Source organism: Centruroides vittatus, unplaced genomic scaffold, assembly GCF_030686945.1.
Source record: "Centruroides vittatus isolate TY-2023 unplaced genomic scaffold, ASM3068694v2 contig_955, whole genome shotgun sequence".
NCBI lineage: Eukaryota > Metazoa > Arthropoda > Arachnida > Scorpiones > Buthidae > Centruroides > Centruroides vittatus.
In genome coordinates, this window is record NW_027122634.1 from 1,004,251 (window position 1) to 1,017,624 (window position 13,374).

Here is a 13,374-nt window from a genome sequence, read left to right on the forward strand (position 1 = left end):
TTATATGGCAGTTGGTGTAGCTTTATCTTATTAAATAAGTATCATCATGGAAAAATAATTAACAATCTTCTCAAACATAAAACTAACTTATTAGGAAAACTAGCTAAATATTTAATCATATTCAAAAAGATGAAAAAACTAAACTGAAGAAAAACAAAATTGAAATTGCTCTCTCATAAGTTCTAAACTAGAATCGTAGGCACAAAAAACCTTTCACACACTGTTTCTAGCAAACAAATTAATGAGCACAAACGTTTTCGGCCGTTTTAAAAGACCTTCTTCAGGTGCACTGAGGACGGTTGGAAAGTCGGATAGCCAATGTTTACGTGACGTCATTGTTTATGAGGGGTTTCCTCTTACAAGTGACGTCTTAGCAGAGAAGGTTTAAACGAAATTCACCTTGGAAAATATTTTAAGATTAGCCAAGATGCGTGAACTATTGTCGAAGATATGCGAATCGTGAGAGGCGGAAAAAAGGAAATAGAAAGAAAAAGGAAAAAGAAACCTGATAAATTTAGAAACTGCACGAGAGAACGAAACGGACAAGGAGAGGGTGGACTGGCCTATTTAATTAAGGGGGTTATCGAGGAGTGACCGCTAGGCAGGGGAAAGCGAATCTGCATCCCTGCTGTTAATGCAGTTTCCTTTGAGGGATTCAGTAAAGATTTCTATAGCTTCGATTGTTTTAAGTTTGCTAGAGTCAAGAATAGGAACGGTAATCCTAGCATCTTCCCATTCGGCCGTTATACTGGGTTCGCTTGCGTACTGTGCCCTTAGAGACTTCCTCTTCCAAGCCGTTCCACCCGGACCTAAGCACCACAAGCAGATTTTGGAGCTGGCCCACCTAGTATGCTACAACTCCTTTTTCACCTTCAACCAGCGAGTCTACCTTCAAAGAAGAGGGGTCCCCCTGGGTAGCCCCCTGTCTGGAGACCTCTGTGAGTTAGTGGTTAGAAAATTAGATAGCGAAGTCCTACAAACCTTCAATGCAGACATTGTACTCTACACGCGGTATGTTGATAATATTCTTATTATCTGGAGATCCGAACCGGACATTGGTAAGCTGCTGCAGACTGTTAATAACAATCCATTTGGGCTTAAGTTAAAGCTTGATCAGCAGGATGATAGGTTGGCCCATTTCCTTGACCTCAGTATTTTCCTAGACCGCGGTTGTATAACCACTAGTGTATTCCATAAGCCTAATCTTCTACCTTTCTTCATCCCCTCAGCCTCGAACGACCCCTTTACCTATAAAATTTCCGCCTGCAGGGCCCTGATCCGTAGGGCCTATACCCATTGCTCTAACACTAATGACGCGTTTCGTGAAATCCAGCACATCAAACGCATCGCCGTAGCCCACGGTTACAACGGTAAATTTATAGATGTGCTGGCTCAGAGAATACATGATCGCGTTGTTAACAAAGCCGTTAGTTCCAGTCCTCGTAACCTGCGAAGTAAGCAAGTTGTTGTTGATTTCGACCCTAGGTTGAGCCAAGCGTATAAAATCTTATCCAAAAAAGCCAAAGTTGGTCTTACGTACAAGCGCAGCCCTTCGATTTATAAGCTTCTAACAAATAACAAGGATAAATGCAGCGAAGCCAGGATTCCAGGGGTCTACTCTGTTCCGCTGGTGGACAATAGAGTTAAGCCAAGCAATAAATTAACCTACATAGGCTCAACCAACAGATCGCTTACCAAAAGGATAGCTGAGCATAGGTACGACGCATGCAACAAAAAATTTAATTCCACCCTAGCCCAGTACGCAAGCGAACCCAGTATAACAGCCGAATGGGAAGATGCTAGGATTACCGTTCCTATTCTTGACTCTAGCAAACTTAGAACAATCGAAGCTATAGAAATCTTTACTGAATCCCTCAAAGGAAACTGCATTAACAGCAGGGATGCAGATTCGCTTTCCCCTGCCTGGCAGTCACTCCTCGATAACCCCCTTAATTAAATAGGCCAGTCCACCCTCTCCTTGTCCGTTTCGTTCTCTCGTGCAGTTTCTAAATTTATCAGGTTTCTTTTTCCTTTTTCTTTCTATTTCCTTTTTTCCGCCTCTCACGATTCGCATATCTTCGACAATAGTTCACGCATCTTGGCTAATCTTAAAATATTTTCCAAGGTCAATTTCATTTAAACCTTCTCTGCTAAGACGTCACTTGTAAGAGGAAACCCCTCATAAACAATGACGTCACGTAAACATTGGCTATCCGACTTTCCAACCGTCCTCAGTGCACCTGAAGAAGGCCTTTTAAAACGGCCGAAAACGTTTGTGCTCATTAATTTGTTTGCTAGAAACAGAGTGTGAAAGGTTTTTTGTGCCTATGATTTTAAATTAGTTCTAGCTTTGTGTGCAGAGATTTCTAAACTAGAATTGTTCCATGAATGTTTAGTCCATTCAAACAGTTTTTGAAAAGTTCATATGGTTTTCTTTCCAAATGGTTTTCTTTCAGCCAACAAAACCCACTTGGTGGCAATATTTTGATGTATTAATATGATATTGGGAATTTTGATATCAAAAATGTTTTCATTTTGTCATCCAGACTTACAAAGTTTTTTCTGGCCATAACCTACAATTCAACATTATCATCAAGAATGAAATAAAAATGAAAGCAAAAAAAATTATCAGAAATAAAACATTTGTGTATACTCTAGACCAGGGGTGGCCAACTTTTGTGCACATAAGATCTACTTTTTATCGTAAAAATGTGTCACGATCGACTTGTTGTCATAGGCATAGTCTAAGTGGGGAGGGGGAAGTGTGAAATACATACTATGTTTATACACAGTTTCAGTAAGAAGTGCACTCACTGCTTATGAGTCGAGTCATAACTGCACGCATACAGTTGCGTTCGGTTACAAATATAATACATTAAGTCAAGACATCGCTAGCAATCAACCAAAATTGGCTTCGCAATCGACCGGTCGATCCCGATCGACTTGTTGGCCACCCCTGCTCTAGACCAGGATCATCAATCTATGGTATGAGAGCCCAGATTTTATTATCGATTATAACCTTTTATATAAAATCAAAAACAAAAACTTTAACGTTTAAAAGTTATATTAAACACAAAGAAAATTTTATAAAAAAATTTTTTCCCAACAATTAATAAAAGATAGAAAGATGTGATTGTGTTTCCACCTGGATTCACTTCCTTCCAAAAGTGACACATCTGAATGTGTCACCCAAAACTTTCACCAAAATTCATCAATTGGCCATGACCTATAACATTTCCAAAAAAGGACAATAGGAAACACAAAATAGACCCCCCAATAAAAGGGAGGGTCAGATGACGACGATCGTCATCACAACTAGTTTGTCCTCACCTTGCTCCTCGCTCGGATACCTCCGTAACCCTCCTCTATCTAGAGTGAACATCTACAAAAAAAAAATATACTTGTAAAAGCGGACTTCTTCCACGTGAACTTTCTAAGTAAACTCCTTTAAAGTGACACATTCGAAAAGAGGACTCCTAAAAAGCAACTTGCAGAAGAAGAGAAAAAAAAAGACTTCCAGTGAACTCCATCAATCTGGCAATTTAAAGTATCTAAACAACTTATCTAGATGTAAACTCTCTCTCTCAACCTAGAATGCAAATTTGTTAAATTGTAGACATAACCTTTACTATAGAATATTAATCTTTTGTATAATTAGTTAAATAAACAGATAATTGTTATTGTTTAATGGATGTTTGGTGCATTTTCCTAACCGCGTTGTCTCTCATGTCATCTCTATCCGGATCCGACCACCTTTAATATGTAACCACTCGTGCGAGAACAAGGTGGTTATCACGATCATATGTCGACTCCGACATACTGGTGTCATCCTGACGTGGTGCCAACCCTACAGTCACAATGGCATGCAGAATAGTTTTTGACAGTAAGTAGAAAGTTCCAGATCCAAGCACAGAAAAATGAATAAACAGCATTTAAATACAGGATGATTATAATTAAACAAGGTGTTTAGACCTCTGTATAGAAAGAACTATTGGACCAAATTTGCTGTGCATACTTTCTTGATCATGGGCTTTTAATTTCTCAAATGAAAAGTTTACATCCAAAATTTTCAGTCGTAGTGCATGTCTGATATCACTGTGATTGGGCATTCCCTATCCTAGTATGGAAAATTTTGTGGTGTATATTGCAGTTCTATTCTCTCAGAATATCATGAATTGTTTTCTGCTAATTATGCTCAGTAGAAATCATTTGCCATGTCATTCATAACTTAATATGAAAATCTCAACACCATTCTTGCATTTCCAGCAAACACATTTATGAAGAACACTAACATTAAGATTTTTCATCTTAATAATTCCAGCTTTGTTTATCAGATTCATGACCCTGGTAAACTCTATGAATTGATGAATCCTATTTTTACTAGATGTGGCAAACACTTGCAACTGCTGTGTTTAACTTGGAGAAAAGCCACATTTGTCAACAAACTCACTTGCATCAACTGAAAATCACAGTATTGTAGAGGTTCATAACATTCCTTCATCACTGGACCATATTTTCTTTTTTTTTAAGAAAACACTGCATCCGAGCCAGTGACATGTTCTGTCAATAGATATGGCAACACTTCAAAATTCTGTCATCCTTGCACTTCAGCAATGAAATTGTTTGGATACCTTTATGCAAGATGGAGCATCAATGTGCAACAGTTATTCCATCAGTACTTCATAATAGAAAGAGTGAACCAATTATTTCCAACAGTACAACGACTATATCACCAGATTTATAACTCCTTTGGTATTTTGTTATGGAGATATTTGAAGAGACTTGTTTATCAATGTATCTAATATGCAAATTGCAGTAACATTAGCACCAAATTTCCCACCGGAAAATTCTGAAACTACACTTTTTATTAATGAAATTGAAATTTCATGATCAAGAAAGTATGCATACCAAATTTGGTCACATTTGGTCCATTAGTTTTTTCTATACAGATCTATAAATACCTACTCTTTAATTATAACCGCTCTGTATTACATTCATACTTAACTCATTGCTAGTTTAAAATAAATCTACATCTATTTTTTATTATTATAGTAAAACCTCATTATGTCAAATTGCATTAACTCAAAGCTGTCCACAGGTCCTGAGCACAGTGTGTAGGGTTTTCCATATAGACCATAATAGTCTCATTAAATCAAAATTGCCAATACTTTTAATCCAAACCTATTTTTCCGTATACCCTCCACTCTTTGATAGGTCCATGATTTTCATCTCTTATATTCTGTGTGACTAAGGCACCATGGTGAAAACATTATCATGCCATCATAACCTTGCATAGATTTCCCTTCACTGAAACAACATATTAACAGCATTCTGATTGGGACATGAAAAGGCAGCTTGACAATACACTTAAAATTGCTATAAACTTAATACAAATTTTTAATCGTACTGTGAACAGATTCTTGAGAAATGACTTGATAATGAGAAATTTACAGCCACAAAAAATTTGGGAAAATTAATATTAAATTCATTAACTTGAAGTTAGGATATTTTTACCCCTTAAACTTCAACTTACTGTATTATTTTTATCATATATCAGCCATGACTGCCTTTAGGTCTCCCAGTCTACATGAAGGTTAAAAACAAAGAGTTTAAAAAAAAAAGGAGACTTTATGTTAGTATGTGCTTTCACAAGCTTTATTTGCAATTTCAATCAAATTTTTCAGTACCATTTCAATTGTATTTGTTTTATTTTATTTTCAAGAAAAGAGAGCAAAAAATAAAATCTTGCACAGGAAAAGAAAAGCAAGTTACAGCAGTGGATAAAATTATAAATTTCTTTCCACATTTAAGCATTTTATTATTCAATATGTTTTGCTTCACACAACTATGTTATGCTAGTACAGGTATAAAAATTTTAAACCTTATGTTCAATCCAGCCAGTTATATCCAATGATTTTTCATCTATAAAATTTAACCCATGAATTTTTTTGGTAGTAAAATCGGCTTGCCATTGATCTTTCGCTGGTAATTGATGCTTTTTAACAGAATCTATAGCCCAAGATTTCTTCTGAAAAATTAATTTTGTGATCAGTGCTACCCAAACCACTACTACTACTCTTTACACATAGACTTCTACGCATGTTTTTTCCTGCGATTTTTAATACAGTTTGTTACCAATAAACATCCAAGAACAGCCAGTATGTCGTCATCAGATGCCATGGCTGACTGACTAACAGATTTTCCTGCTCGTGTGTGGGCGATAGGAAATTCCGAATTTCCTCAAGACCAGGCCTGCACAATTATTCCTTAACATGTGTGATCCCCTTTAGAAATGATTTTTTCAATGAGTCTCAACAATTGTTTCTTTTGATTTCAATAATTGACTTGCATTTATAATTGGTTAAGTCTAATATTGATACCCCCTTGTTAATATAATCTTAATTTTGCCACTTATATGCACCACCTTAACTGGACAGAATAAGCAGAACTCTTAACTCTTATGCAAATAAGTTGATATGGTTCCTTCAACAGAGAGACAAAAACTAGTTTTTTTTTTTTATCACATAGCTTGTACTATTGATGATAATTGCCACAGATTGATCATCAATTGCACATGGCATTGTTAGTCACTGAATGAAAATATCCAATGAGTTGAATATGCTCTTTATTGAACAGACCACCTACATTCTGTCAAAAAGACCTTGAGTCCATCAGGTGATCTACAATTGCTTGTTCAGTTGCAAGCAAATTTGCTTTGATGTTGAAGGAAACCAATCTGCTTCAATATCAACTCATTTGCACTGTACTGTAGGATATGTTGCTGTTAAAGAAACATTAATGGATTTATAATTACTTTAGGATTTGCTTATATATAATGACTCTATGATTCCATAACTAATATTAAAGGAGATTTAACTGGTAACATTTCTTGTAAAAAACATAAAAAAGCAACTTATTCAAATTTATATATATTATTGCTATAAATATAAATATGAATATTTTAATACTTACAATACAGTATATACGAGAGCTGTTTCTTTTTCAACCTCCGACAGTCCATAAAACAAAGACAAGTGTAAATAACAAAATGAATTTATTACTAAAAGTCAGGTAGAAACATGGTTACTTTTCGACATAATCATTGTGAAGATCGAGGAATTTGTCTGTCTGTGGACGAGCTTTGAAATCCCCTCTTTGTAGAATGTTGCCGCCAATGACTCGAGACGAACCCTAACATCATTTTGAAGATCGTCATTAGTCAAAACCTCTGCCCTCCTAGCCACATTTTTAGTTCAGGAAAGAGGTGAAAATCGGGGCTATATGCTGGGTGTTTAAAGATGGTGAAGACTTCCACCCTGCTTGGAACTTTTTAATGTGTAAAGCAGTGGCGTAGCTAGGATTCTCCAGGCCTGGTGCGGAACCAGATTTGTGGGCCCGAAAAAATTTTTCAGGTCTTTCTTTTGTGATTTTGGGGCCCCCATGGGCCTATCGTTTTCCAGGGGCCCAGTGCAGACTGCACCTACCACACCCCCCTAGCTACACCACTGGTGTGAAGACTTCCATCTCTTTCCTGAACTGAAAACGTGGCTAGGAGGGCAGAGGTTCAAGACTAATGATGATCTTCAAAACAATGTTAGGGCCTGTCTCAAGTCATTGGCGGCAACATTCTACGAAGAGGGGATTTCAAAGCTCGTCCACAGACAGACAAATGCCTCGATCTTCACAATGATTATGTCGAAAAGTAACCCCATGTGTACCTAACTTTTGGTAATAAATTCAGTTTGTTATTTACACTTGTCTTTGTTTTATGAACCATCGGAGGTTGAAAAAGAAACAGCCTAATACATTTTCAAATATCACTAAATAAACTAAGATTTATTAACAAATTAGTGTACTTCATAAACTCATTTACTATGAAATTTAAAATAGTTATTTAGTAATTGTTTTATGATGCATCTGATTTTAATTTATTCAAATATATTACTTATTTACATTTTATATTTCTATAACATCTACAATATCGATACATTCTTTCCCTACAACATATTTAATCTTCAAAGCAAAAAAAAAATATGTTAAACATACCTGAAAACCTTTAATTAATGAACTGAAGAAGGATTATAGATGATAGTTTTTAATTGGAAGATATTCTTGATCAAGCTATTCTTCTAAAAAAAATGAAAAGGCATAAACGAAGGCATTAAGGACTTAAAGTGGTTTTTGTAGGTACAAAGATGGACTCTTGACGTCAGTACATGATGTTTCCAATTAAAACTCGTAAACAAAAGAGACAGATCCCAAACTCTTATTGTTGATGGATAAAGTATCTCTTCGTCCGGCGTATGTATTCAGTTTACGTCGGTAACTTGAAAATAATATAAAAAAATTTAAAATATAAATATGGAGCCAAACCTTTTATGACGCCGGACCATTTTTTTTGTTTGTTAAGTCTTCAGCGCCCTCTTTCCCTCTTTCGACCGACGAGGATAGTGATGAAAATTCATTTTAAATTTTAGTTTAATATAAAATATTAAAATCATTTTCTGAGGAGATAATATATATATTGTATATAAATTTTATTTGTTTAAAATAATAAAATATCAAAACTAATAATCAATTTTGTAATTATTATTATTACTTTTTTTTTTTGCTTTTTTGTAAAGAAAGCCGTTTGTCTCATTTATATTTAAGGGTTTTTTTTTATATCTTTCCGTCTTGTGGGCACTAAGAGGGCCTCTTTAAGCAGCCCATTTTGAGTTCGGCCAGATGTCAACATATCCGGTCGGACCATCCCCGAAAAGATTATCCCCGAAAAATTCTTGTGGATTTTTTGAGCCGTCCGGATTCGATTCCGGGTCCCCCAGAGTGGTAGGCTGGCACCCTGACCGCTCGGCCGGCACCCTGATTGCTCGGCCGACACCCTGACCGTTCGGCCATCCGGTCGTCTATATTTAAGTGTTATCAATGAATGCTTTGTAAACTTAAATTAAACAGTAAATGTTAAATGCGATTGTAATTTTATTTCTTCGTTACATTTTCGCTGCATAAAAATACGAGCCCAGAGTGATAAGAAAAGCCACTATAATAATAGATACAAACCATAACTAATAAATTTTCGTAAAATAAATCATTCTTGAAGCAAGAAGCTTCGGTATTTTAGATCATTGCTAGGAAGAAAATCATTGATATTTATTAACTCGAAAGTTTCCACTCTTAATCCGAAATAAAATTTAAAAGAATATTAACGTTAATATTTTTAATATTTATTTTTTAAATATCAAAGGGTCATCTCCCCCTATTGGCAGCATTCAGAAGCTAAGAATTGATGGCAATGGAAGCGTAGAGTGGACAGAGAAGTTCAATTAGTATTGATGTATTAATTACGGCATATATGATGCAGAAATATGAAAAGTTAGAAAAAATTGGAGAAGGTAAATGTTTAGATTGACGTAGAAAGTTTTTTTGATAAATAACTATCAAAGACATATGATCTTTGGAAAACATCATTTGACCCATATCATAATATAAACATTTGAATTAGAGATGCTGAGAATGTTTATGTATAAAGCAATTAGGGGTTTTGATTAAGCAAATATTGAATTATATCAAAATTTCTTTCAAAACTGGAACAGTAAATTATAATAAATGAATGAATTTATTGGAATAAATAATAGAAATTTTTGATTGACATTTAGCATCACTTTTTGGATTATTAAATGATCAATAAATGATATTATTGATTTAATAACTATAAATATATATATATATTTATATATTATAAATAAATATATATATATATATATATATATATATTAATTATTACATTAACTTATAACTTGTGTGATTGTTGTTATTTTTATTAGATTTGTACTGGATTATTATTTATGCAATACAATATATAGTTACAACATTCTTTGAAACATCCATTTCTTATAATTGGATTCTCATTTGATCTTTATTCTTTAAATAGTTTCTAAATAATCCCAATAATTATTTAATTCAAAGTATTAATACGATCATTCTTGCTGTCAAAACTTAAATTGTTTTGTTAATCTGTATTTGATATTATTTGTACTAAAATTTCTTCCTTGTATATAAAAAAAGAAAGAAATTTTGAGTGATTTTTTTTTTGTGTTCTTCATTGTATTAAACTTGTTTTGTGATATGACATTTGATTTCATATCTAAATTTGCTAATCTTAACAATTAGTATTTTTGCAAATTCAAGGGCAATATAGGTGTTTCATCAAATCAAAAATCTTTGTTGAAAAAACAACAACTGCAGTAACAAAGAATTTTCTATTTTGTATTTATATAATAATTAGGTTATATCTTAAAATAGATTAAAATAAATATTAACTCCCAAAAAACCAAAAAATTCAATAAAAAAATCCAGTAAATCCTTTTCGGAATTAATATTTATAATTACATTCAGTTTTTGGAGTTTTAAATTTAGATTAAAGTAAGCAAATGAAAATTATGTAAATTCTTATTTTAAATTATAATAGAAATTAAAATTATATGTTATTATTTATATTCCTTTGTGCTAGTGTTATTTGCACAAAGTAATATTTGTCACATTTTAATTCCAATTTCATATTAAAGCAGGAGCCTTTATGAAGTATTCTTATAAAATGTAAATAAATCATATTAATGTTTTATCAATAAATTAGGGTGTACTATAGATTATCACCTATGGAATTTCATGACTGATTATATATTTGAACTCGGGACCGAGACGAGTTCAACGGTACCCTATTTTTGGACCGGAGACGAATAATAAAAAAGTTATCATACTTTTTAAGTTACCATACTTTTTTAATGCTCTCATGAAGATGGCACCATAGTTGCTAGTACTGCCATCTTGCGGTAAAGTCTGCAAACCACGACATCAGACTACGGTCATCTCCAGTAGGGTTAAACATGCGATACGAGAGTGGAGAGAGCAATGCGACTTCCGATCATCGCGTGATTGCCATTTCGGTTAATGTTACTTATGGCAGCAAACATGGCGGCCATTCTCACTGTTCGTGCTCCCGACTGACCTCCTGGAGGGGAGCCACTGGCAGGCCGCCATGTGCTAAACGTCAGTAGTTATTGATTTACGGTAGTTCTTGAACAAAGTAAAAAAGGGGGGGAAACGTCTACTAAAGGCAACTTTAACGGCAAGCAACGTGACTCCCGATTGTGATAGCGAGGCCTACTTAGTGGAGAGAGCGACGCAACTCCCTATCATCGCGCGATCGCTGGAAAAAAGTATGATAACTTTATTATTTTTTGTCTCCAGTCTAAAAGTAGGGTATCGTTGAACTCGTCTCGGTCTCCTGAGTTCAGATATACACCCAAAGACTTGAAATTCCATAGGTGGTAATCTACAGTATCCCCATAAATTATTTATATCAGTTATTTTTAAATAATTTTAGATTATTAATATTTAAGAGGTTTTATTTTCACATAATTCATCCACATAAGAATGCATTTAGTTTTGTTTCAAATATTACTTGGTTGAGTTAATGGAATAAACAAACTAGATAAGAATTGCAATTTTAGTCAATAAAGTTTGACAAATAATTTAAATATATTTAGCATGATATAAACCAGCGTTTCTCAAAGTGGGCGATAATGCCCCCTTGTGGGCAGTGAGTAAATCTAGGGGGCGCTGGAAGCAGGGTACTGAACGGTGACCAAAGGCAAAAGTTGGGATCACTGACAGCCGTTCCCTTTCCTCTGTTAAACGAATAAGAGGAAACATTACGTTTAATGGTTTCCAGATGTTGAGAACAATGTACGGTAAGGGCACAAAGTGTGAGATTCATAGAAAAGTTTTCCTAAGAATATTTCCAATCCTTTCTCACACAAGAGAAAATGAGTTAGGGGGCGTTGGGAATAACTTTATGGAATAAAGGGGGCGGTGGATCGGAAAAGTTTGAGTATCACTGATATAAACTATCATTTACATAGGTATTATTTGATTGATTACATATATAAATAGATATAATTTGAATAATTCGTGAAAAATTACATGAAGAATCTTCAAGTGAATTCAATTTTTATTCAATAAAATCAAAATAGAGTTTAAAACTAAAGTTGAATAACTGATCTATAAAAATTGTCAAGCTCAATAGAAATAAAATTGGAAATTACTTATTGCTTTCATATAAGTAGATGATGAGTTTACTGAATTTGTTAATTGGTTGATTAATACCATATTGTATTAATAATATGGTCTTTTATTTATATTATAAAAATTAATGTTTGACTAACATAATTGTTATGGCTAAAGCTTGTGAATTGGATAAAGCTTGAATACATTGTTACCTGCTTAAACAAATAACAATGTATTTATTTCAAACTTTATCTATATAAGCACATTTTTATCCATGTCACAGGTGTATAAAGCTGACATTATCCAAAAATAAATAGATGGATGAAGCAAGAACAGAATTTAAAATTCAGGCTTCATCCAAATAATGTCAAATGTAGAGTTGAATATAGATGCTGCATTTTTATAAACATGGACATTTTGTTTTCTAGCCACTATGTGGATAGTGGGAACGGCAATGTTACCAGGTCTAACAATTTATCACCAGATTTTGAGCCAGTTGGCAATTGGTGACAATTTTTGAATCTGGTGATTTTTTCCACGCATTTGATAAACTTAAAAAACACTTGTCAATCTTTCAGCGCTGCATTATATTAATAAATAGAATTGAAGACAAAATATTTTATACAAAAACTACTTTCAGTTACAATTGTATTGTAACTGAAAGTGGTCAATGAAACTGATCGAAAACATTCTTATTTTATCAAATTCATTGCTGTAGTTTAAAGGTGTGATTTTTTTGTGATTTATCTCTCCAGTTAGTTCAAAATATATGAATTGAAGACAAGCAAAAACTGTCTTAAAAGTTTTTTCAAACACACAAGATCATGTAAAAACATGCTGTGACACTATCTTTATTTGAGGCTAAGTGCTACAAAAAATGTAAAAATGTTAAAAACTTCACCAGATTTTTTTATTCTTTTTTAATTGTATTTATTTCTGTAATTAACCCCTGACATATGCCATTTAACATCTATTGTATATATCAGTATTCTATCTATAAATTAAAATATTTCTTTTTATTACTTTAAAGCTATATCTACAATTTTTAGCTTTAAAGATATCATCTTTTTAGCTAAATCTGGTGTTATTTTGGTGAAATAATTGCCAAAATTTTTTCATTTGCTTCATTTTTTCTACCTAGAGAAGGAATTTCTAGCAGATTTAAAAAACAAATTTTTTTCTTTTTTCATCCAATCTGAATTGGAATTATTGCAGATTATCCAACTAGATGAAACCTAAATTTTTTCATCTTACTTTTTTCATGATTCATAAACCAAAAAATTTTTGGTGCAATATTCTATGCTGAAT

At 33.5% G+C, this 13,374-nt stretch overlaps 2 protein-coding genes across 4 annotated transcripts in view; one reads left to right on the plus strand and one right to left on the minus strand.

Annotated features, from left to right (window-relative positions):
* The window catches only part of Bap60 (Brahma-associated protein 60), a 29,876-nt gene extending 21,457 nt beyond the window's left edge, over nt 1-8,419 (minus strand). For all 3 annotated transcript variants that reach the window (XM_067282451.1, XM_067282450.1, XM_067282449.1), the window contains exon 1: nt 8,047-8,419. The gene's annotated coding sequence lies outside the window, so the exon portion shown is untranslated. The remainder of the gene's footprint in view (nt 1-8,046) is intronic.
* Nucleotides 8,420-9,253: 834 nt separating this feature from the next.
* Nucleotides 9,254-13,374, plus strand: part of Cdk5 (Cyclin-dependent kinase 5) — a 65,803-nt gene continuing 61,682 nt past the window's right edge. Inside the window, exon 1 of the mRNA XM_067282438.1 lies at nt 9,254-9,392. Within this exon, the coding sequence (XP_067138539.1) occupies nt 9,353-9,392 (40 nt within the window). The 5' untranslated portion in view covers nt 9,254-9,352. The remainder of the gene's footprint in view (nt 9,393-13,374) is intronic.